At 38.5% G+C, this 27,129-nt stretch overlaps 1 protein-coding gene across 1 annotated transcript; it reads right to left on the bottom strand.

Annotated features, from left to right (window-relative positions):
* Window positions 1–3,923: 3,923 nt before the first annotated feature.
* LOC145140998 (uncharacterized) lies at window positions 3,924–5,161 on the bottom strand. The gene is made up of 2 exons (XM_079074364.1): window positions 4,258–5,161; window positions 3,924–4,165 (listed from the first exon to the last, which is right to left on the bottom strand). The coding sequence occupies exons 1-2, from the start codon at window positions 5,042–5,044 to the stop codon at window positions 4,149–4,151; spliced, it is 804 nt and encodes a 267-aa protein (XP_078930490.1). The 5' UTR covers window positions 5,045–5,161; the 3' UTR covers window positions 3,924–4,148.
* Window positions 5,162–27,129: the final 21,968 nt, after the last annotated feature.

Raw genomic sequence — 27,129 nt, 5'->3', positions numbered from 1 at the left:
AAAGCTCCATGGACCATCCATGAAAGCTTAGCCCAACCTAAATGAACTTGGCCCATTCCATATATATATAAGAGTCCATATTTAGTTAGTTCTTTTTGATCACTTAATTAATTCTAAATTAATTCTTGATCAATACTAATTAAATAATATGATTCCATATTAATATATTAGAGCTTATAATATATTAATATAAAGCATAAATATACTATTCTCAAAAGACTATCCATATAAATTGTGCCGGTGAAGTGCAACCCAAATGGACCATGCCGGGTCGGGTCAAGTACATACCAAATATAGTTATGGACTTAGACATTAATCCAACACCAAGACCCTAAAATAAGGTTCTGATCTGACTGGAGTACGCCCAACGTAATTCTGGTACGCCCAGCGTACTCCGAAGAAAATTCACGACCAATCTTGGTCAGTACGCCCAATGTACTCCAAGGTACACCCAGCGTACTTCCTTATTCATTAGTACGCCCCGCGTACTCGGCTAAGCCTGAAAACCACGAAACTTTTGAAGGCCATAACTTCTTCGTTTCAACTCCGTTTTTGACGTTCTTTATATCCACGGAAAGGCGGCGAGAAGCTCTACACATATATAAACTTATCCTCACCTTAAAACATTCCGAACGAAGACCCAAAATTCATAAAGAGATCAAACTGCCAATTTACCGATATACCCCTGGTTCCAAGGCACAACCCAAACTGTCGGATCACCTCAATCACATCTTCCGTACCTAAATGGGTCCAGATCTCTCCTTTCCAAAGGCCCTAAGCCTTATGATAACCCATCTTCAAGCCACAGTACCGAATTAGTAAAGCGATTCGGAACAGGGCGTTGCAGTCCAACTCGCCGAGTAAGGTCGGGTTGGCCACGTGGAATTAATGAGTGGACTCGACGAGTTAGAGAGCTGACTCGCCGAGTAGGTGTTGGGCAGAGAAGTCCTAATGTCTTCGGGGTTGGGGCCTATATAAGGGAACTTATAGCCTCATTTGCGGCTCACCATCACTGAGAGTAAACCCTAATTCCCTTTTGAGCTAGAGAGAGTGTAAGGAGCTAATTTTGGGGTCCTTTGGTACATTTCTTTTGAAGAGGAGGGAATGATTTGATGGGTTTGAGCCATAAGAACTTTCCTATGTGCACGTGCAAACCCTAATTCTTGGATCTAGGTTTCTCTAATTGTACATGCATTCATCCAAGACTTTGAACCCCTATATCTAGTGTATATAATTCGAATTTGACATAAGAAAGTCAGATCTAGATGATTACCTTTTGTTGCTTGCTTGAAACTTCTTGTTCTTGGAGCTTAGAGTCACAAGTGTCACTCCTCTAATGGCTTACAAACACCAATTGGAAAGAGGGCAATATGAGAGAGGGTAAGGACTTATGATTTTCGGCTCTAGGGTTTCCAGGAGAACAAGTGGCCGAAAATCATATCCCAAGGGTCCTATTTATAATGTGAGCAGTTAGGGTTTCAGTCAAAACCCTAATGGATAACTTATTCATCAAGCAGCCCATGGAATCTTCTGGTGTAAGGCCTTAGACGAAATCTAGATGGGTTCCTACCCACAATTTCATCCACCCCTTAACCATAAAGGCTTCCCAGCCCAAAAAGCAACTATCACACATTTGACAGTTTAAGCCCCTTTATTCAATTAACATCTTTTAGTCACCAAATTAATTCTTAATTAATTTATGACTAATATCTATTAAATAGTATGATTATTCCTTTTAATATATTATTCTCATAATATATTAATAAAATCATAATATCTTCTATCTCTCCATAAATTACCCTGTCAAGTTGCTATTGTGAAGGCAACCCAAAAGGACCATGCACAACCGGGTCAAGTACTTACCAAATATAGTTGGCATTACTTTGGATTGGTAACTCCCCTTTCTTTGAATTCTCCATACTAAAACGTTTTAGTACCTTGTCCAAGTAAGTATTCTGACTAAGTCCTATTAGTCTCTTACTTCTGTCTCTCACTATCCTTATTCCCAAAATATAGGAAGCCTCTCCGAGGTCCTTCATAGCGAAGCACTTCCCGAGCCAGGACTTAACTTCCTGTAGTGTCGGGATGTCGTTTCCTATGAGTAGTATGTCGTCGACATACAATACGAGAAAGCTTACTACACTCCCACTGGCTTTGACATATACACATGATTCATCCTCGCTTCGCAGAAAACCAAACTCTTTGGCCTTCTCATCAAAACAAAGATTCCATCTGCGAGACGCTTTCTTTAGCCCATAAATGGACTTTTCAAGCTTATACACTCTATTGGGATGCTTCACATTGAAAAAATCCTCTGGCTGAGCCATGTAAATATCCTCAGCCAACTTCCCATTAAGGAAAGCAGTTTTGACATCCATCTGCCATATTTCATAGTCATGAAATGCAGCAATGGCCAACATCACCCTGATAGACTTTATCTTCGCAACCAGTGAGAAAGTTTCATCGTAGTCAACTTCAGGAGTTTGAGTGAAACCTTTCGCGACCAATCGCGCCTTATAAGTGTGCACATTCCCATCCATGTCGGTCTTCTTCTTGAAGATCCATTTGCACCCGACCGTCTTACGACCTGGTACATTGTCAACCAAATTCCAAACTTGGTTGTCATACATGGACTGAATCTCGCTGTTCATAGCCTCTTTCCATTTCGCAGACTCCGGGCCTGCCATGGTTTCTTTATAGCTGTTAGGTTCGTCCAGATTCACTAGTGTACTATCACTAATGAACGTATCCCCTTCTGTAGTAATATGAAAACCATAAAACTGGGGTGGAACACTAACCCTTTCGGAACGTCTAAGAGGTAAGGACTCGTCAATTGGTTCAACCGGAGTTTCCTCCTCGGGTTGAGCGCCAGTGTTAAAGGTTCCTTCATCGCTCGACTCTTGAAGCTCTTCAAGATCGATTTGCCTCCCACTGTCTCCTTGGCTTATGAGTTCTCGCTCTCATAAAACCCCTCTCCTCGCAACGAAGACAACATTGTTACTCGGTCTGTAGAAGAGATATCCAAAGGATTTCTGCGGGTAGCCGATGAAATACATCGCTCACTACGAGGTTCGAGCTTGTCGTGAGTCTCTCGTCTTACGAAAGCCTGGCAACCCCAAACCTTTACATGTGCCAACGAGGGAGTTTTCCCTGTCCACATCTTGTGAGGTGTACTGGCAACCTTCTTCGTAGGGACTAAGTTAAGGATATGGGCGGCAGTCTCTAAGGCATACCCCCAAAATGAGATAGGTAGTGAAGCACGACTCATCATGGAACGAACCATGTCTAACAAGGTTCGATTATGCCTATCAGCCACACCGTTCAACTGCGGTGTCCTAGGCGGCGTCAATTGTGAAACGATTCCGCATTCCTTAAGATAGTCGTGGAATTCAAGACTTAGGTACTCTCCTCCTCGATCGGATCGAAGCATCTTGATTTTCCTGCCCAACTGATTCTCCACTTCTTGTTTAAACTCTTTGAACTTTTCAAAGGTTTCTGACTTATGCCTGATTAAGTAGATATAGCCATATCTGCTATAATCATCAGTAAAAGTCACGTAGAAGCGGCATGCATCCCTTGTGGTAGATCTGAATGGTCCACATACATCTGTATGTATGAGGTCCAATAAACCCTCACCCCTCGCACAAGTGCCAGTGAAGAGTGACTTGGTCATCTTTCCAAGCAAACAAGATTCGCACACGTAATCGTCCCTAAGGTCGAATGACTCCAACACTCCATTCTTTTGGAGTTGGGCTATGCGTTTCTTGTTGACATGTCCAAGACGACAATGCCACAAGCATGCCTTATCCAAACCATTGGATGAATCAATACACAACACATCATTTCCTAAGTTATCTACAATCATCACAGTTTCATATATTCCATTACAAGGCAATGCTTCAAAATAAAATACACCATTAAGATAAGCATAAATAGAACCTTTTTCATTATCAAATGAATATCTAAAACCTTGTCTATATAAACCATGAAATGAAATGATGTTTCTTGCCATATCTGGCGAATAGCAACAATTGTTTAAATCTAATCCTAATCCACTACTATGCATTAAAGAGTAAACTCTGATCTTGGTAATAGGCGACGATCTTTTGTTCCCCATGATCAAATTAATCTTCCTATGCTCCACATCCCTATTTCTTCTTAGGCCCTGCAAATCAGAACAAATATGAAAACCACATCCTGTATCAAGTACCCAAGAAATAGAATGCGATGAATCATTAGATTTAATTGTGTAAATACCTGCGTAAGATGGCTTGATCTTCCCATCCTTGATGGCTTGCAAGTATTCCGGGCAGCTTCTCTTCCAATGCCCTATATTGTGGCAGTGGTGGCACTCTGCCTCCTTAGGGTTTGAGTTGGGTTTAGCAGAACCAACTTTGGTTCCACTAGAAGAGGTACCATCTTGGGACTTTCCCTTGCGGTGGCTCCTTGAGGGAGCTTTCCTCTTCTTACCCTTCCCTTGCCCTATTGCCAAGATAGGGACAGCAGCGGGATTTGGAGTTGATGCAACAGATTTGTCCTTGAGGTTGCTCTCAACAGTCCTCAACAAGCCCTGAAGCTTGATCAAAGAGACCTCCTCCTTATTCATGTGGTAGGTCATGCGGAACTGGCTATAGCAGGGAGGCAAGGAATGAAGGATGATATCAATTGCCAACTCTTCATCGAAGTTCACATTCAACTTCAGCGGGCGATCGACATATCTCTGCATCTTTTGCAGATGAGCGGTAAGGGACTCTCCACTACCCATTTTGGTAGTGATAATCGAAGTGATGATCTCGTACCTTTCTTGCCTAGCGCTCTGGTGGTAGCGTTCCAGCAGATCTTGATGCATCTCATAGGGGTACTTGTCCTCATAGGACTTCTGAAGTTCTACAGTCATAGTCTCCAGCATGATGCAATGGACTTTCGTGGCATCATGCTCGTGGGCCTCATAGGTCGCGATCTCTTCAGCGGAGGCAGTGTCGATGTCAATCTCCTTCAGCTTCTCATCGAGGACATATTCTTTGTCCTCGCAGCGAGTGACCATGCGAATGTTGGGGATCCAATTACTGAAATTGGTCCCATCAAAGATCACTTTCCCACACTAGTTCATGAGTGAGAACAAACCAGAGGAGTTTGAACCAGAAGCGTCTTTGTTTGCGTTCGACATCTGAAAAAGAAAAAGAACAAAGTTTGATTAGAAACGAATTCCCCAGTTAAACACCCAAATGAGAAATTAGGGCTAGGAACCAACAACATTATTCACAAATTAGAAAATGGATGTCGTAATCTAACAAGCAAATAATTTGAAGGTAAGTGAATATCGATTCACTAGTTCTCCACCATGAAACACGAAAAAGAGATTAAGTTTTAAATGTATTGAAAAACTCCTAGATTCTTTGAGATTCATTGAACCTTTCAATGACATGTTTAAATCTCGATATGCCCCTCTAGTTTGTGACTGGGATGCCGAGGATCACAAAGCGGGTGTGAATAACCATGAAAATATACATGGTGCCCTCATTGTTACAATCACCTATTCGATGTGCCGGTTAACCACACACGCTCCATCGAACTATGACAAACAATGAGTCACCCTTTGCCACCTTTGCTTAGAACCCAATTAATGTGCCGGTTAACCACACACGCTCCATTAACGTCTTAGCAAGGGTACAAAGTGTAATTTCAGGGAATTGCATCAAATTCACTTTTGCCTAAAGTAACTAAGATTGGGAATTTTGAAAAAAAATTAGTTACTTTATATAGATTCATTATACTTTTAATGAGGAAAGGTTTGCCCTATCCTACCCGTTCGGCTAACAACCCTCCACCAATCAAGGAAGCGGTGGGTGAGAGTGGACACCCATTAAATGGCCATTTTATAGGCCATAACCTTATACCTCTCTTATAGATCGGCTTTGTGAATGAGGCCTACTAACGGTAAGACTAGCATTTTAAGTCATATATATATATATATATATATATATATATATATATTATTCTTGTAATGATATAATAGTATAGGGTGAATTTTAAACTTGTAAATTCTAGGGTTTGAAATTTAAATAGTTTAAATTAAACATTTTAATCACAAAATTTAAATTTCAAAACTTGAGGACAAGTTTTGAACTTTTCAAAACACAAAGGATCAAATAGCAAATAATTTAAATTAAACAATTAATTTAATGATTATCTAAATTTGACCTAATCAATTTATTTACAAGATAATTCAACAATTAATTCAAATAATCAAACATTATCAAATAAGGATGTTATTATTTAAACAATTGGTAATTATCTTTTGATTTGGTAAGGATAATCATAAAACAGTAATAAAATTCGGATTTTATTAGTCAAAAACGATGTAGGTAATTATCCTTAAGCAAAACAGCAAGAAATCCCAAAAATCCCTCTGTTTGACGCTCCGACTCGCCGAGCCACTAATTGGACTCGCCGAGTTGGGCCGACTCGCCGAGTGCAGCTAGTGACTAGCCGAGTCAGGTCAAGCAGAGGGCCAAAAAACATTTTTTTCAGCAAGATGAATATACAAGGCATCAATACAATAGAAACCAATCAAAGCTCTGATACCACTGATGGGTTTGAGCCATAAGAACTTTCCTATGCGCATGTGCAAACCCTAATGCTTGGATCTAGGTTTCTCTAATTGTACATGCATTCATCCAAGACTTTGAAGCCCTAGATCTAGTGTATATAATTCGAATTTGACATAAGAAAGTCAGATCTAGATGATTACCTTTTGTTGCTTGCTTGAAACTTCTTGTTCTTGGAGCTTAGAGTCATAAGTGTCACTCCTCTAATGGCTTACAAACACCAATTGGCAAGAGGGAAATATGAGAGAGGGTAAGGACTTATGATTTTCGGCTCTAGGGTTTCCAGGAGAACAAGTGGCCGAAAATCATATCCCAAGGGTCCTATTTATAATGTGAGCAGTTAGGGTTTCAGTCAAAACCCTAATGGACAACTTATTCATCAAGCAGCCCATGGAATCTTCTGGTGTAAGGCCTTGGACGAAATCTAGATGGGTTCCTACCCACAATTTCATCCACCCCTTAACCATAAAGGCTTCCCAGCCCAAAAAGCAACTATCACACATTTGACAGTTTAAGCCCCTTTATTCAATTAACCTCTTTTAGTCACCAAATTAATTCTTAATTAATTTATGACTAATATCTATTAAATAATATGATTATTCCTTTTAATATATTATTCTCATAATATATTAATAAAATCATAATATCTTCTATCTCTCCATAAATTACCCTGTCAAGTTGCTATTGTGAAGGCAACCCAAAAGGACCATGCACAACCAGGTCAAGTACTTACCAAATATAGTTACGGGCTTAAACACTAATCCAACAGGATTCATCAAGGAACAAGAAGGGGGACAGTAGATCAGTGTTATTTCATCCAAGAGCTTCTGGAGAAGGTAACAAGTTCTCACCTTTCTCCTTGTGTTGATTAGATCTCATGTTTTGATGAATAGGGTTTTCTATCACCTTTTTGTTAAGATATGAGTACATGGAGTCCCTTTCTAGGCCTAGACTTCAAATCTGGACCTTGTGAGGTCCAGAGGGCCCAAAGGCTCAAGCTTTATTCAATCACTTAAAGACTTATTGTGTTGGTGCCCTTGTGGGAGCATGTATTGGCATTATGAGTCTTATATGCCTTGTTTAAACGTAAAGCTTGCAGCTTTACGTGACAATCGACCCTTAGGATGGTAGATCTAGTGTTTGGAGTGATGGATCTGCCTTAAATCGTGTAAATGAGGAATCTGACCGAAGAGACTCGCCGAGTCCATGACCTGACTCGACGAGTCGGTGAGGGTTTGTTCCGATGGGTTTGATTGTGCGATAACTCGGCGAGTTGGGGGTCAACTCGACGAGTTGAGCTGGACTTTCTTGAGACTTATGAGGAAACGAGGGGACTCGACGAGTCGCAAGAGTGCACTCGACGAGTCGGGTCAAACATGGACTGTTGACTCGAGTTTGACTTCTGTTGACTTTAGGGTTTGGTCAACATGAGTAATGGAGACCATGGAGGGGTAAAATGGTCTTTTACCCAATTCAAGAGTTAGAGAGAGAAGGATAACATTTGGTTACTTAGAGTCGATAATCGAGTACTAATTAGAGATATTTACCCTATGTGTTAGGCAATGGCTAATTCGAGATTCGAGTTCGAGGATATTTGCTTGCGGCTTGCGAGGTGAGTCTTCTCACTATACTTACCATGTGTGGTATCCTTGTGTGACCGAGATGTCTTATGTGTTTATATTGAGTACTGTGATATCCTGCATTATGTCTATGTGATTTATGATGTGTATTATTTTGTGCTTACTGAGTTATGGGATCGGAGGGTCCCACCGAGACACATTGACCGGAGGGTCTTACAGTGATATTTTTGGATTAGGTGTCTAAGCCCATAACTATAATTGGTATGTGCTTGAATTAATAGTAGCACAGTCCTTTTGGGTTGCCCTCAACCTAGCAACTGGACAAGGAAATTATGAAAGGAGAGATATTAATTTATAAGATTAATAAATATAAATGATTTATTAATATGTTAAAAGATTAATATATTAATTAGAAATCATTATGTTTAATTAATAGTTAGCCAGAAATTAATCAGAATTAATTTTGGGGTTAAAAGTATTAATTATAAAGTGCAGGGACTAGTTTGCAATTATCTAATAGTTGAGTGGAAGGCTCCAGAACCTCCTTGGAAGGAGGTGGACGAAATCTATAGGGGAAACCCTAAGGATTTCGTCCAAGGGGGCTTTGGATAAGCCTTTGGGTTTGCTTAGGCCCTAAGCAAAGGAGCATTAGGGTTTTCCCTAAACCCTAGATCCCTCAGCTATATAAGGAGCGTCCCAGCTCTCAAAATCGGTCACTCCTTCTTTGAAGAAACCCTAGGGGCCGAAATTGCATACTCCCTCTACCCTCTCTCCTTCTAGTTTCCTTCTTGCTAGTTCTTGGGTGTGATTCCATTAGAGGCATTACATTTGTGGTGCTAGGCTTCCAAGAAGATCAATGTCAAGAGGATTATCAATTGTTTGCTATAACAATTGAAAGGTATGTAATTCTAAAACCCTAGTTTGATAATTTCGAAATTAGCCTCTCTCCTCTAGGGTTCTTGTTTTGCAATTCAAAGTTATATGTTCAATAGTTAAAACATAGATCCAAAGTAGGTTGCATGTGAACTTAGGAATTGTTTTCTAGTTTATCTGTTTTACCTAAAACCCATCAGTGGTATCAGAGACATTGTTTGTTTTAAATTGAATTGCTATAATAGTTGAATTGCAAATTAGGGTTTATAGCCATTAAACCCTAAAGGCCAAAATTTTCGTTTTTAGGGTTTTGGATCAAAGGGTTTTCAAAAACCCTAGCCTCCATGAACCCTAATCGAAATTAGGGTTAGGGTTTTAGAAACGCTAGCCTCCTCCCCTTAAAATTCGAAATATGCTAGCCTTTTTAGGGTTTCCTTGGTTTGGATAATAGTTGCCTTATTGGATAATTGAAAAAAAATAAGGAAATTATCCTATCCCCATATTTTCGAAATTTTGAGGGATAAGGATTAGGATTAAATTAATTGTTTAATTTGATTAGATAATCCTTACAAGATTTGATAAATTGATTAAGAGTTAATTATCTCCTCCCCTTAATTTCGAAATTTGCTAGTTATTTTAGGGTTTTATCTTATTTTGGATAATTATTACTTGATTGGATAATTATTGTCTAAATGGATAATTGAGAAGAATAAGGAAATTATCCTTTACCCTAATTTTCGAAATCTAGAAGGGATATGGATTAGAATTAAATTAATTTTTTAATTTAATTAGATAATCCTTACAAGATTTAATAAATTAATTAAAAGTTGATTAATAGATAAATATTAAATCTAGTTGTTTGGTTTATTTTAAATTTAAAATTAATGGCTTAATTTTCGAAATTTATAAACCTCAAAGTTTTAAAAAGTTTAAAACACACCTTATATATGTATTATAATTAAAAGTTTAATATTATATATGTATAAGAATATGGTCAGTCAAATCGCTAGTATGCCTCATTCACGAAGCTAATCTATAAGGGGGGTATAAGGAAACTGCCTATAAAATGGTAGTTGAATGGGTGTCCACTCTCACCCACCGCTTCCTTGATTAGTGGAGGGTCGTTAGCAGAACGGGTTTGATAGGACAACTACATCTCATTAAAAGTATAATGTTATTAAAGAAAGTACTAGAACATTATTTTACAAAATCCCAACTCTAGTTACTATAGGAAAAATGTGAAAAGTATGCTAATCCATGAAATTGCACATTATGCTTTATTGGTCGTTAGTGGAGCGTGTGTGGTTAACCAGCACACTAAAAGGCACTAATAAAGAGTAGTAATGGGTATCTCATAATTGTCATTTTGATGGAGCGTGTGTGGTTTACCAGCACATCAATAGTTAATGATAAAGACAATGAGGTTACCAATCACATTTGCATGGTTATTCACATCTTGTTTGTGATCCTCGGCATCCCAGTCATATATAGAAGAGCATAATCTGAGATTTAAACATGTCATTGAAAAGTTCAATGAATCTCAAAAGATCTAGGAGTTTCCAATACATTTAAAACTTAACCTTCTTTTTCGTTTTTCATGGTGGAAATTGGTAAATCGTCATTTACCTACCTTCAAATATTCTGCAAATTGGATTACGGCATCCCTCTTCCAATTTGTGGAATATTGTGTTGGATCCTAGCCTTGATGTTTCGTTTGGGTGTTACATCAAGGATTTTAATCAACTTGACTTGAATTTCTCCCATTTTGTAGATGTCTGAATCTAACAATGGTCTTCCCAAATCCATTGGAACAAGCTTTCCAAATGAAGATGGCATTCCAAGATATGATCAAGGAAATGAGAGTCATGCTTCACTTCCTCCACCTCCTCCAATTGTTCTCCCTGACCCACAAGTTCAAAGGCTTGAAAAGTTCAAGCTCACTCAATCCCTATTGGCACGTAAGCACGAAGATGGGAAACCTGTGTGTGCACATGTCTTAGAGATGAAGTCACACATTGATAGGTTAAGGATGTTGGGTGTCGATATCTCAGAGATGTTGGCTGTTGATTGGGTTCTTCAGTCACTTCCTGATTCGTATAGTGAGTTCGTAAGAGAGTACTATACGATGGTTCACGACGTGACCCTCATTGATTTGACCTATTTGCTGATAGCAGCTGAATCAGCAATGATCTGGCGTACTGATCAAGCAAATTTGTCTTGTGAATCAAACTCCCAAACTTCAATGGACATTGAAAATGGTGACATTGGAAATCCAGAAAAGGTAAATTCTGAGATAGTTCCTTGTGCTATTCCAAAAGAGTCCATTTGTTTCTATTGCCAAGAGAAGGGGCATTGGAGACGAACCTGCCCTATTTACCTGGGAGATCTAAGAGATGGGAGAGTCAAGACGTATGGCTCTGCTTCGGGTAAAATCCACTATCTAACTCCATTAAGTTCCTATTCATTGATTCTTAATACATAATGTGATAAGATTACATTTGAATGTTTTGCAGGATCAGAGAAAAGAGAGGAAGCTTGATGGAAAAGCAAGATGAGTCTGATCACGAAGAAATGGATCACGATCGCATGGATTCGAAGATCAGATTTTGAGCTTAGAAAGTTATGATAGATGTGTTAGGAATATTTGATTACATAGTTTTTCAGTTGATTTTGCATTGTAAGGACATGTTTTCCGCTGCGTTTATGAATAAAATAAAATTTTTTGGATTGAATAATTTTATATATCCTTGCAATGAAATCGTTATGAAAAATTGATGTTTGTGTATTGTTATCAATAATGGATTTGATTCTTAATTATGTTATTTGTGGAAATGTCGAGAATTTGCCAAATAAAGGAAGATTCTCATCGCCCAAGTTTCAGTTGGACAGAAACTTGGAGTCATGCAACTTGGTTGCATGATGAATGAGAAACTTCATAGTTGGAAATTAGACTAATTCTTTGACAAAGTGTTAAGAGAAGGACTAGGAGGTCAAGTACACTAGGTTGTGCATTGATCAAGTCCACCACAAGAGTGATAAAGATATTCGTCATGATTTACTAAAGTTTAGTAAATATGGTTATACTTATAAGAATAAGTATAAATCTGAGTTGATTGAATGAGTTTCAATCAATAGCAGAACGAATAAGAAGAATCAAGTAAGCAGAATGATAAAAGTTTCTCTATTCTAAGAAGAAGGGAGAGTACCTTTTATTGTGTTTTATGATAAGTCTTAATGATTAAAAACCATGTCTTAATTGATCCTCCAAGTGAGTCTTAGTGCATTTGTATGTCCAAGAAGAGGAATCGAGAATTGTAGAAATGGTTAAAATCAAGAAGTCAATCATACTTCGTTCCAATATCAGGTCTTAGAGTTATATTCCAAGATTGTGAATTGAGTGACAAGTCTTAAGTAGGTTTATAACACTCATCAAATGTGGAGTTTGGAAAAAGGCTTTCATATTCTTGCACATTTGAAATTGGTAAGTTGTGTTGTCTTGGACAAGACAAAGACCAACTAGGACCAATTATGTGAAGTGTTTTGTCTTAATAAGAACTACACTAACTCTTGAATATTTGTTTTGTTTAGGAAAGGTTCCTGACAAGAGAATCATATATGTCAAGAGGTCAGTGGGAGTATCAATTGTCTTGAAAAGTTTCAAGAACAAATCAAGAATAAACCGATAGTTAATCACTAGCACACGACTTGAGGTTTCTAACCTATCGTGTTCACATATTATTGTTTCTGTGCCATTCCAGTTTGGTCAACTATGCATGTGAGTTCTATGAGATCTCAATGGGTTGCATAGGGGCAAGGCACCTTGATCAATGGAAAGTACATTGAAAGGTAAGGGTGAGCTGCTAAGTAACTTGGAAGCAATGGTGGGACCCTTGATGGCAAGAAATTAAGAATGGACAAGTTCGATCCATAAGAGTTTGGATTTGTCACAATTGTTGTCTTATGATTATGGTTATGACAAATTCACATGGATAGGAACACATACACCACAAAAATCTGAGTGTTATAAGGTTTCTCTCCTTCATGAAAATGATTGTGAGGAAACAATTTCACTAAGAGAGATTTTGAAGATAGCATTATGTAATTTGTATTTCTCAAATTCGATTATGATTACGACATCCCTCTTCATAGTTCGAATTGTGGGAAATGGCAAATGGGTCTGAACATTTTAGACTTGTTCTAGAAATGTTTAAACACACATATGGGTTATCTAAGGAAAGGTGTATGAGTTCGAGAAGCTTAGATGAAGGATTATCAAAGCGTCTCGGTTTCAGAAATCTGAACTTTGGAATAGAAAGTCAATAAGTAATTGGTTTCTAGAAGTCCAGCTAATTTCTGAATACGTGTCAAAGCTAGTGGGAACATAAATGTTATGCTAGGATAGATATAATCATCATGTTAGTGGGAGCATGATTATTATTATTATTTTAAGTATTGCAAGTTGGCAATATTAATTATAGAAAAACAAAAGTTTCAATTTGCAAAGTTGCATGAGTTGAAAAGTTATTTTTGCTATAATTAAGGGAGAGAATATTATACTTCGTTTCAAAATCTAAAGATTAGATTGAGAAATTTTAATAAATTTAGTCAAACGATACATAGTGTGTTCTTAAATTTCGATTATGATTACGGCATCCCTCTTCATAGTTCGAATTGTGAGAATGTGACATATAAAATATTATGGCAGAAGATTGATAAAATATCATATCTTTATGTAAGAACATTATGCATCGTGTCCCATACGCTTCGGGTATAGGATCGATTGCAAATGCTATAATATTTGACCATTCTTAAATTTTCCAAATGTCTAGCACATTAAGAGGGAAAAAGGACTAGAATCGGTTTTGACTAAAATAATTAAACAACTATCAAAGAACGATCCAAAGTTCGCTGAGGATTGGTCGCTTGTGAGTAGTTGGAAGTATGATATTAGATGGACCATATCAACATTATTATGAATAGATAAGATTCTATTAAGAATGAGTTGTCATATGGCAAATATGGAAATGTTTCCATATTGTGAGTTGGATGTTGAGAGTCTATGTCTAGATTAGAAACTTTTATGCAAGAAGGATGTTCAAAGGAATGTACTTTGAATATGAGACTTCGCATCTATGGAATTGTCTTGTGACATTTTTGATAAGAGTACATTGTAATTTCATTGGCCAAGTCTTGGTGACTTTTGTGCTAAGACTTTGCGAAAGGATCGTTGCATAAAATGTTAGATACTAGCACATTCTAGTAGTAGCAAGAACCTTGTGTTCTAACACTAATAATAAGGATTGGGAATTGTGAAATGAGCATCATTGGAAAGGTTTTTCAATTGATCTATTTCACAAAGCAAGGACCATAGGAAACAAAGTGTGCATGCTTGGAGCATGGGACAATTGTTGTTATAATTCAAGTAATAAGTTGATTACTCGAAACATTATACAATGAATAATGTGTAATTAATATGGTGACTAAATAAAAGGAGTTTTATTTATACTCAAAAGTTTGGGGCCATATTGGATTCGATTATTATTGTGTTTCAGTTTGCATGTTTTGACTTCCAGGATAACTGGGTTATTCGAAACTCCACAGTCGCTCGCACTTTTGGAAGTAAGTAGTGAATTAAGACTGTTGTGAACTGGATTGTAGATTGTCTAAGGATAGACATGGCAATAGAATTGCTGCAACGTTCATGAGTACTCAGAAATTGAGATTTGAGTATTGGATTAACCCTCGCTCAGAGTATCACTTCATGGAATTCATCACGAGTAATACTGAGACGATAATATCTTATAATCTTGAAACGAAGATATATGAGTTGTAATTTACAAAGTCGGTTATACATTAGTGATACGAAAACGCATCAGTAACTTGGTGTTATAAAACGTATTGTCATGTATAATTTGATGAGTAAAAGATACAAGCATATGAGTCAACGTTTATTCGTTCCTTTTGCCCTAACCGGAAAAGCGATATATGTGGGCCCCTCGATGATTTGGTGTTGACTTATGTGATGGGCCCAGCCAGGACTAAATTGATGTGTTCAATTAGAAGTCCTACATCATCACAAATCAGAAATCGGGAAACATAGATTCTGGACAAAGAGATTGATTACGTTCCATGTCTTATGTCTAGGGATATCTAGCAGAACGAAGGATTATATGATCACTTATCTTAGGACACGTAACTGACTGGGTCAGAGTTCGGCAGCAGCTTTTGGAAGCTACAATTTGCTGGTCAAGTTTAGAAGGCATACTAGCAATTATATTTACAGACTTATCCAAGTGGGAGACTGTTGGATTAGGTGTCTAAGCCCATAACTATAATTGGTATGTGCTTGAATTGATAACAGCACAGTCCTTTTGGGTTGCCCTCAACCTAGCAACTGGACAAGGAAATTATGAAAGGAGAGATATTAATTTATAAGATTAATAAATATAAATGATTTATTAATATGTTAAAAGATTAATATATTAATTAGAAATCATTATGTTTAATTAATAGTTAGCCAGAAATTAATCAGAATTAATTTTGGGGTTAAAAGTATTAATTATAAAGTGCAGGGACTAGTTTGCAATTATCTAATAGTTGAGTGGAAGGCTCCAGAACCTCCTTGGAAGGAGGTGGACGAAATCTATAGGGGAAACCCTAAGGATTTCATCCAAGGGGACTTTGGATAAGCCTTTGGGTTTGCTTAGGCCCTAAGCAAAGGAGCATTAGGGTTTTCCCTAAACCCTAGATCCCTCAGCTATATAAGGAGCGTCCCAGCTCTCAAAATCGGTCACTCCTTCTTTGAAGAAACCCTAGGGGCCGAAATTGCATACTCCATCTACCCTCTCTCCTTCTAGTTTCCTTCTTGCTAGTTCTTGGGTGTGATTCCATTAGAGGCATTACATTTGTGGTGCTAGGCTTCCAAGAAGATCAATGTCAAGAGGATTATCAATTGTTTGCTATAACAATTGAAAGGTATGTAATTCTAAAACCCTAGTTTGATAATTTCGAAATTAGCCTCTCTCCTCTAGGGTTCTTGTTTTGCAATTCAAAGTTATATGTTCAATAGTTAAAACATAGATCCAAAGTAGGTTGCATGTGAACTTAGGAATTGTTTTCTAGTTTATCTGTTTTACCTAAAACCCATCAGATATAGCCTCGAGTGGCTAATGAGTTGTGTGTGTGGTATTTTGGGGGACTCACTAAGCTTCGTGCTTACCGTGTTATGTGTTATGTGTTTCAGGTTTCTCAGGATCGCGGGAAGGCACCGGCTTGATTGTACACACCAGAGAAAGAGTTATGTTTCAAAGATCCTGGATTATTAATCAAACATGGAGTTGCGTTTTGTAAATTAAATAAATGAGATTTTTATAAAATGTGTTATGATAATTATGTGATCTAAAAATAAAAAATAAAATTTTGAAAATTTACGGTGTTACAAGTTGGTATCAGAGTCTTGGTTTGAGGGATTTGGATGCACCTTCGGGTATATCTGGACTCAACTGAGGAATTGAAAAAAAAATTCAAAAGTAATGATTTTTCTAAAATGAGCAAGAATTTCTAAGAGAAAAACGAGAAGGAGCAGTGTGTACAATTAGCCAGAGCCCGAACGGTGATTTCCCAAAATACCCTTACTTATTTGTGTTATGAGTTATTATTGAGATATTAGTAATGCATGCCAGAAGATAGGCTAGGTATTTCAAATTTTAGGGCTAGAGTTGCCTGATTTGTGATGCCTTAGCCTAGGAATTTTGCTATTTGTGATGTGTTTTGAGTATGTGCGGAGTAAGAGTATCCAGCAGGAATATTTTAGAGATAGAGCTTCGAGTAGAGGAGTAATCTAGGAGAGGTACCTACATGAGGTGGGTGGCTACTAATAGAGTTGTAACCTAGAGTTGTTGTACGTGTTAGTAGAGATTATTCGATGCCCGAATGCTGCTTGCTTCGTGCTTTGTGGAACTCTTAATGATGGGAGTCAGCTACTAAGTGAATATGACGATATTCAGGAGGTGGGTGGCTGGCATCATTAAGGGTTCTTCAGCAGCTGATGGCAGAAAAGTGAGAGTACCTAGGAAGAGCCTAGAGAGTGACCTTAGTCATATGAGTACACTGATAGAGGAGAGTATTCGCTGGGGAGCGACCAGGTATATCGGGATTGGTGATCGAGAAGTTGAGCAGCTACTTAGAAAATCTGGGATGGTCCGTGTAGAAAGTATGGGTAGATGTGGCAGGTAGTATGGGCCCGTACTACTGAAAGCAGAGGACCCATACTCGATACAGGGAGCATTCCATAGGTTCTAAATAGCAGATTGAGAGGTGATAACATGGTTTGGGTACCATGATTCATAGCAGATTAAGAGGAGATAACATGGTTCGGGTACCATGATTTATAGCAGATTGAGAGGAGATAACATGGTTTGGGTACCATGATTTATAGCAGATTGAGAGGAGATAACATGGTTCGGGTACCATGATTCATAGCAGATTGAGAGGAGATAACATGGTTCGGGTACCATGATTCATAGCAGATTGAGAGGAGGTAACATGGTTCGGGTACCATGATTCATAGCAGATCGAGAGGTGATCACATGGTTCGAGTACCATGATTTGTGGCGGTTAGTGCTTCTAGTTTTACCAGTTATCCCGTTGTGATTGATTAGTCTGAGATCAGATGTGATAGAATGTGGGGCCAGAGGGCCATGTTGAGCGAGTTGAGCGAGTTTCAATAGAGCATACCATGAGAGGGAAAAATGAGTTAGTTTCCGAGGGATTTTTGTTGAGATGCCAGTTGGAGTCGCAAGACTCAGGGATGAGTAGAGATGATGCTTATTGGAGGATCGCGGTCTGATTTGAGCAGTCGGCCGATAGTAGGGATGTCACTTTCTGTGACCAGAGTTGTACTATTTCTATTTCCTGGGAGAAACAGAAGAGGCATTGAGACTTTCGGTTTCTGAGCTTGGGGGTAAACCTTGTGGGGTAGAATTGGTTGCGATCTTTCACTGGAGTATCTGGGCAGTATGTCTACCGCGAGGTAATTTTATAGTAGAAGAGGGTCATCAATGATGACTAAGAATGTCAAGGGAAAAGATATACCCTATTCGAGTGTAGTAGGGCATATGCTAGCAACAGTGTCGGGCGATCAAGAGGAGTATATCGGGGCGGTGGCCCTCATCGTCTATGATGGATATCGAGTGTGGGAGTGAGATCTCTGCTATCATGATAAATCTCATGATGGGACGTTGGCTAGAGAGTCGAAGATGAGGAGTGTGATAGTTCATTAATTTTCAGACTGAGAGTCGTGACTACTGGGAGACAGTTGAGATGTCCGGTAATGTGTCAGTATGAGATTTGAATGACACGTTGGGAGTCTTGTCGAGGAATCAGAAACGAGGTGCGTGATAGTGCATTATTTCCAGATTAAGAGTCAGGACTGTTTCGGAACAGTCGGGGTATCCGGCGGTGTGTCGGTCTGAGGCATTCAAGATGACTAGAGGCAGTCACGTTGCGAGGATTCTGAGGTTTTGTCTGAGATGCGGGATATTTGGAGTTGCTTGGTCTCCATCGGGAAGATCATTGAATGTTTGCGAGGTTAGTTTCAAGAACCAAGTGTGATATGCCAGGTGAAACATTATATGGAGTAAATTGTTGGTATGCCTGCGGTGATGGTTCGAACCCCGAGTGGGGGAGGTCCGGGTATTTTATTGAAAGGATCAGAGAATTGTTCAGCGGCGGTTAGAGAGCTGGATATCGAGACTTGCGGTATGAATTCATGAGACCAGGGTTAGTGATGGCCGAGGCGAAGTGCAGAGCGAGGTAATACATGATGTACGTGTTCAAGAAAGGACGAGTGTCTCCACGGCAGGTGGTCGTTGGTCAGAGACCATGTGTGTTGGATTAGGTGTCTAAGCCCATAACTATAATTGGTATGTACTTGAATTGATAGCAGCACAGTCCTTTTGGGTTGCCCTCAACCTAGCAACTGGACAAGGAAATTATGAAAGGAGAGATATTAATTTACAAGATTAATAAATTAATATGTAAATGATTTATTAATATGTTAATGGATTAATATATTAATTAGAAATCATTATGTTTAATTAATAGTTAGCCATAAATTAATCAGTATTAATTTTGGGGTTAAAAGAATTAATTATAAAGTGCAGGGACTAGTTTGCAATTAACTAATAGTTGAGTGGAAGGATCCAGAACCCCCTTGGAAGGAGGTGGACGAAATTCATAGGGGAAACCCTAGAGATTTCGTCCAAGGGGTCCAGATAAGGCCCTTGGGTTTTGCTTAGGCCCTAAGCAAAGGATAACTAGGGTTTTCCCTAAACCCTAGATCCTTCAGCTATTTAAGGAGCCTCCTGGCTCACATTTGAGGTCATTGATTCTTTGGAAGAAACCCTAAGGCCGAAATTGCATACTCTCTCCATCCTCTCTCCTCCAAGTTTCCTTCTTGCTAGTTCTTGGGTGTGATTCCATTAGAGGCATTACATTTGTGGTGCTAAGCTTCCAAGAAGATCAAGATCAAGATCAAGAGGATTATCAATTGTTTGCTATAACAATTGAAAGGTATGTAACTCTTAAACCCTAGTTTGTTAATTTCGAAATTAGCCTCTCTCCTCTAGGGTTCTTGTTTTGCAATTCAAAGTTATATGTTCAATAGTTAAAACATAGATCCAAAGTAGGTTGCATGTGAACTTAGGAATTGTTTTCTAGTTTATTTGTTTTACCTAAAACCCATCAGTGGTATCAGAGACTGGTTTGTTTAAAATTGAATTGCTATAATAGTTGAATTGCAAATTAGGGTTTATAGCCATTAAACCCTAAAGGCCAAATTTTCGCAATTAGGGTTTTGGATTGAAGGGTTTTCGAAAACCCTAGCCTCCAAAGAACCCTAATCAAAATTAGGGTTAGGGTTTTGAAAACCCTAGCCTCCTCCCTTGTAAATTTCGAAATATGCCTAGAAGTTTTAGGGTTTCTTGTTTTGGATAATTGTTACTTGATTATATTAATTGGATAATTATCCTTACCCTAATTTTCGAAATTTAGAGGGATAAGGATTAGGATTAAATTAATTGATTAATTTAATTAGATAATCCTTACAAGATTTAATAAATTGATTAAAAGTTAATTAATAGATAGATATTAAATCTAGTTAATTGGTTTATTTAAATTTAATTTAATAGTTTAAATTTCGAAATTTATATAAACCTTGAAGTTTTAAAAAGTTTTAAAACACACCTTATATATGTATTATGATTAAATGTTTAATATTATATATGTATAAGAATATGGTCAGTCAAATCGCTAGTATGCCTCATTCACGAAGCTAGTCTATAAGGGGGGTATAAGGAAACTGCCTATAAAATGGTAGTTGAATGGGTGTCCACTCTCACCCACCGCTTCCTTGATTAGTGGAGGGTCGTTAGCAGAACGGATTTGATAGGACAACTATTTCTCATTAAAAGTATAATGCTATTAAAGAAAGTACTAGAACATTATTTTACAAAATCCCAACTCTAGTTACTTTAGAAAAAATGTGAAAAGTATGCTAATCCATGAAATTGCACATTGTGCTTTATTGGTCGTTAGTGGAGCGTGTGTGGTTAACCAGCACACTAAAAGGCACTAATAAAGAGTAGTAATGGATATCTCATAATTATCATTTTGATGGAGCGTGTGTGGCTTACCAGCACATCAATAGTTAATGATAAAGACAATGAGGTTACCAAGCACATTTGCGTGGTTATTCACATCTTGTTTGTGATCCTCGGCATCCCAGTCACAAATAGAAGAGCATAATCTGAGATTAAAACATGCCATTGAATAGTTTCAATGTATCTCAAAAGAATTAGGAATTTCACTTCGTTTGTTTCGTCTAATGGTGGAATTGGTGAATCGTCATTCACCTACCTTTATGAAATTTACACTTGGATCTCGGCATCCCATTTCTAAGTTGTGAATCTTCATAGTTGGATCCTAACCTTGATATTTTATCTTTGGGTTATTATATTGAGGTATCTTGAAATCTAACTAAAACTTTCTTTCTTTTCAGATGTCTACTCCTGGAAACACTTCTGCTTCATCCTCCTCCAACCAAAACTTCTCTTTGCTCAATATCTGCTCCAAAGTCGTTATGGATGGCTCTAACTATAACGATTGGATGCGCAACATCAAGATGGCTCTTCGTTTTGAGAACAAAGAATATGTTCTTGAAAAGGAGCTCAAAGAACTTGATGAGTCTGAAGCTACTCCTGAAGAGCTTGCTGCCTACAAGAAACACTACGATGATGCTACCAAAGTGGCATGCATCATGGTAACAACTATGTCCCCAGAACTGCAAAGGTACTATGAGGACTACTGGCCTTTTGAGATGAACAAGGACCTTATGGAAAAGTACCATAAGCGAGCTCGTCAAGAAAAGTTTGAAGTAGTCAAGTCACTCATGGCTTGCAAAATGAAAGAAGGGGAGTCAGTTGTGTCCCATGTGCAAAGAATGCAACGCTACATAGAGCGTTTGGTCAAGCTCAATTTTCACTTTGATGAGGAAATGGCCATTGACATGGTTTTGAACTCACTTCCTGAATGTTATGGTCAGTTTATTCTAACTTACCATTTGAACAACACTGAGCAGACTCTGGCCCAATTGCACAACTTGTTGCAGACAGCTGAAGCAGGGATGAAGGGTAAAAGTATACCCTCCACACCTGCAAGTGCCCCTGTCTTGGCTATTGTACAGGGAAAAGGGAAAAAGAGGAAAGGTCCTCCCAAGCAAAACTGGAAGAGCAAGGCTCAAGCTGGGTCATCTAGTAATGGCCCAAAGGCTAAGCCCAATGGTTCCACTCCCCATGTTTCTGATCCAAAAGAGGCCGTTTACTTTTACTGCAATCAAAAGGGGCATTGGAAGATATCTTGCCCACAATATCTGCAGGATATCAAGGATGGCAAAGTGAAGCCATCTTCGGCAGGTATTTACACTATTTCTGCTAATAACTCATTATCTTCTCGTTCATGGGTCCTTGATACAGGATGTGGTTTTCATATCTGTTCTGATATGCAGGGGCTAAAAGAAAGTGAGGAGATAGAGCGAGGAAGGATAAACTTGATCATGGGAAACAGAAAGTCTTCACCAGTAACCAAAATCGGAGTTTATCAGCTTTTGCTTAGTAATGATGTTAGATTAGATTTGATAAATTGTTGCTATTCGTCTGAGATGACGATAAACATTATTTCATTTCATGCATTGTTCAGACAAGGTTTTAAATATTCTTTTAATGATTTGAATGGTTCAATTTTTGTTTATAAGAGTGGTGTTTTTATGTTTGAAGCTTTACCTTGTGATGGTGTGTATGAAACAGTGACCTGTATTGATAGCTTAGGAAATAGTGTACTTAATATTGACTTGTCTAATAGTGTAGACAAGGCATGCTTGTGGCATTGTCGTCTTGGACACATTAACAAGAAACGCATAGCCCAACTCCAAAAGGATGGAGTGTTGGAATCATTTGACCTAAAATCAGATGATATGTGTGAATCTTGTCTTTTGGGAAAGATGACAAAATCACCATTCACAGGGTCTTGTGAAAGAGGTGAAGGTCTGTTGGATCTCATACACACAGATGTGTGTGGGCCCTTCAGATCAACCACAAGGGATGCTAATCGATTCTATGTGACTTTCACTGACGATTATAGCAGATATGGTTATATCTACTTGATCAAACATAAGTCAGAAACCTTTGAAAAGTTCAAAGAGTTTAAGCATGAGGTCGAAAATCAATTAGGCGGGAAGATAAAGATACTTAGATCCGATAGAGGCGGGGAGTATCTTAGTATCGAGTTTAACGACTATCTGAAAGAATGTGGGATAGTCTCACAATTGACTCCTCCTAGGACACCACAGTTAAATGGTGTAGCCGAGAGGCGTAATCGAACCTTGTTAGACATGGTTCGTTCTATGATGAGTCGTGCTTCGCTTCCTATTCACTTCTGGGGGTATGCCTTAGAGACAGCCGCCCACCTCCTCAATCTTGTCCCTACAAAGAAGGTTGCCAAAACACCTCATGAAATGTGGACGGGGAAAGTTCCCTCGTTGGCACATATTAAAGTCTGGGGTTGTGAAGCTTTCGTAAGACGAGAGACTCACGACAAGCTAGCAGCTAGAAGTGAGAAATGTGTTTTCATTGGTTACCCAAAGCAGTCTTTTGGATATTTGTTCTACAGGCCTAGTGAAAACGTGGTCTTTGTAGCACGAAGAGGAGTCTTTCTAGAAAGGGAGCTCATATTCAAAGAGGACAGTGGGAGCACCATTGAACTTGAAGAAATTCAAGAGTTAGCCAATGAAGGAACCTTAGATGACACTAGCACTCAACCAGAGGAAACAGTTCCTGTTGAACCAGTTGATAATTCATTACCTCTTCGAATGTCCACTAGGGTGAGTGTGCCACCTGAGTTGTATGGTTTTCATATTACTTCAGATGGTGACACATTCATAAGTGACAGAACAATGGTAAAGTTAGATGAACCAGTCACTTATAAGGAAGCAATGGCGGGCCCAGAGGCTTCCAAGTGGAAAGAGGCAATGGACAGCGAGATTAAGTCCATGTATGACAACTAAGTTTGGAATTTGGTTGATAGTGCACCAGGTCGTAAGACAGTTGGGTGCAAATGGATCTTCAAGAAGAAGACAGACATGGATGGGAATGTGCATACATTCAAGGCTCGACTGGTTGCAAAAGGTTTCACTCAAACCCCAGGGGTTGACTATGATGAGACCTTTTCGCCAGTAGCCAAGATTAAATCTATTAGGATATTGTTCGCCATAGCTGCCTTTCATGACTATGAAATCTGGCAGATGGATGTCAAGACTGCTTTCCTTAACGGGAAGTTGGCTGAGGATGTTTACATGAATCAGCCAGAGGGTTTTGTTGATGCAAAGCTTCCCAATAGAGTGTGCAAGCTTGAGAAATCCATTTATGGATTGAAACAAGCATCTCGCAGCTGGAATCTTTGCTTCCATGAGAAAGTCAAAGAGTTTGGTTTCTCTAGAAGTGAAGATGAGTTTTGTGTGTATATCAAGGCTAGTGGGAGTATAGTAACTTTTCTGGTGTTATATGTCGATGACATATTACTCATTGGTAACGACGTTCCAACCTTGAAAGAAGTTAAGTCTTGGCTTGGAAAGTGTTTTGCCATGAAAGACCTTGGAGAAGCTGCCTATATTCTTGGGATTAGAATATTGAGAGATAGAAAGAAGAGACTAATTGGACTTAGTCAGAGCACATACTTGGATAAGGTACTAAAGAGGTTTAGTATGGAAAATTCCAAGAAGGGAGAGCTACCTATCCAGAGCAATACCAAATTGAGTAAGACTCAATGCCCGAGTACAGATGAGGAAATAGATGACATGAGTCGTGTACCTTATGCTTCTGCTGTCGGATCGATCATGTACGATATGACATGTACTCGCCCTGATGTGGCTTTTGCTTTGAGCATGGTCAGTCGCTATCAGGGAAACCCAGGTAGAGCTCATTGGATAGCAGTAAAGAATATACTCAAGTATTTGCGAAGGACAAAGGACTGGGTCCTTGTGCTTGGTGGCAATGATACTTTGAGAGTAGATGGTTATAGTGATGCCAACTTTCAGACGGATAGAGATAACTTCCGTTCTCAATCAGGTTGGGTATTTTTACTGAATGGAGGAGCAGTTACTTGGAAAAGTTCCAAGCAAGATACGGTGGCTGATTCTACTTGTGAGTCAGAGTACATAGCAACGAGTGAAGCGTCGAAAGAAGCAGCTTGGTTGAGGAACTTCATCGGAGATCTCGGAGTTGTTCCAACCATCCAGGAGCCTATGGAACTGTCCTGCGATAATGAAGGAGCGGTTGCCTTGACAAAGGAACCGAGAGATCATGGTAAGACCAGACATATCGACAGAAAGTACCATTTCATCAGACATAGAGTAGAAGAAGGCCATCTTATAGTAAAGAGGGTGTCATCTGAAGATAACCCAGCAGATCCTCTCACAAAGGGTCTGAGTAGGGCTAAGCATATTCAACATGCTCGGAGCATAGGACTGAAAGATGATATTAGTTTTAGTAGTTAGATTAGTTTTGTTCTGAAACTTGTAACAAAGTAAATGTAATTGACTTTTGGTGATTAAATAATAAAGTATTGTTTATAAGTTTGGTTACTGCCTTCTGTCAATTGTTTATTATTGTGTTTCATATTTTGCATGTTTTACTTCCTGAATAATAAGATTATTCAAACTCCACAGTCGCTCGTACTTTTGGAAGTAAGTAGTGAATTAAGACTGTCATGAACTGGATTGTAGATTGTCTAAGGATAGACATGGCAATAGAATTGCTGCAACGTTCATGAGTACTCAGAAATTGAGATTTGAGTATTGGATAAACCCTCGCTCAGAGTATCACTTCATGGAATTCATCACAAGTAATACTGAGACGATAATATCTTATAATCTTGAAACGAAGATATATGAGTTGTAATTTACAAGTCGGTTATGCATTGGTGATACGAAAACACATCAGTAACTTGGTGTTATAAAACGTATTGTCATGTATAATTTGATGAGTAAAAGGTACAAGCATATGAGTCAACGTTTATTCGTTCCTTTTGCCCTAACCGGAAAAGCGATATCTGTGGGACCCTCGATGATTTGGTGTTGACTTATGTGTTGGGCCCAACCAGGACTAAATTGATGTGTTCGATTAGAAGTCCTACATCATCACAAATCAGAAATCGGGAAACATAGATTCTGGACAAAGATATTGATTACATTCCATGTCTTATGTCTAGGGATATCTAGCAGAACGAAGGATTATATGATCACTTATCTTAGGACACGTAACTGACTGGGTCAGAGTTCGGCAGCAGCTTTTGGAAGCTACAATTTGTTGGTCAAATTTAGAAGGCATACTAGCAACTATAGTTACAGACTTATCCAAGTGGGAGACTGTTGGATTAGGTGTCTAAGCCCATAACTATAATTGGTATGTACTTGAATTGATAGCAGCACAGTCCTTTTGGGTTGCCCTCAACCTAGCAACTGGACAAGGAAATTATAAAAGGAGAGCTATTAATTTATAAGATTAATAAATTAATATGTAAATGATTTATTAATATGTTAATGGATTAATATATTAATTAGAAATCATTATGTTTAATTAATAGTTAGCCAGAAATTAATCAGAATTAATTTTGGGGTTAAAAGAATTAATTATAAAGTGCAGGGACTAGTTTGCAATTAACTAATAGTTGAGTGGAAGGATCCAGAACCCCCTTGGAAGGAGGTGGACGAAATTCATAGGGGAAATCCTAGAGATTTCGTCCAAGGGGTCCAGATAAGGCCCTTGGGTTTTGCTTAGGCCCTAAGCAAAGGATAACTAGGGTTTTTCCTAAACCCTAGATCCCTCAGCTATTTAAGGAGCCTCCTGGCTCACATTTGAGGTCACTGATTCTTTGGAAGAAACCCTAAGGCCGAAATTACATACTCTCTCCATCCTCTATCCTCCAAGTTTCCTTCTTGCTAGTTCTTGGGTGTGATTCCATTAGAGGCATTACATTTGTGGTGCTAAGCTTCCAAGAAGATCAAGATCAAGATCAAGAGGATTATCAATTGTTTGCTATAACAATTGAAAGGTATGTAACTCTTAAACCCTAGTTTGTTAATTTCGAAATTAGCCTCTCTCCTCTAGGGTTCTTGTTTTGCAATTCAAAGTTATATGTTCAATAGTTAAAACATAGATCCAAAGTAGGTTGCATGTGAACTTAGGAATTGTTTTCTAGTTTATTTGTTTTACCTAAAACCCATCAATGTGGTGGTTAGAAATTCTTCAAGGTTGAAAGGGTAAATTCGAGGTGGTTGGCTCGAAAGGATAGCTTCGACGGTGGAGAACTTCGGGCTTAACGTATGGGTTGTTATGGGCACTTTGGAAAGGGTAGAAGTTGATTGGGCAACCAACTTCAGGGTCGGTATGTGTATTCTTGCATGGGTTTGAGCAATAGAGGAAGAAGTTTCGGATGGTCGTCAACGTGTTAGAGTCATT

The sequence above is a fragment of the Lactuca virosa genome, chromosome 9 (assembly GCF_052849685.1).
Source record: "Lactuca virosa cultivar CGN04683 chromosome 9, Lactuca_virosa_CGN04683_v6, whole genome shotgun sequence".
NCBI lineage: Eukaryota > Viridiplantae > Streptophyta > Magnoliopsida > Asterales > Asteraceae > Lactuca > Lactuca virosa.
Note: the sequence above shows the minus strand (reverse complement) of the source record. Positions and strands in the feature narration are given on the sequence as shown.

Bases quoted from the DNA above. Each gene is read 5' to 3' on its own strand.
- LOC145140998 (XM_079074364.1), bottom strand. From the start codon at position 5,044: ATGGTCACTCGCTGCGAGGACAAAGAATATGTCCTCGATGAGAAGCTG.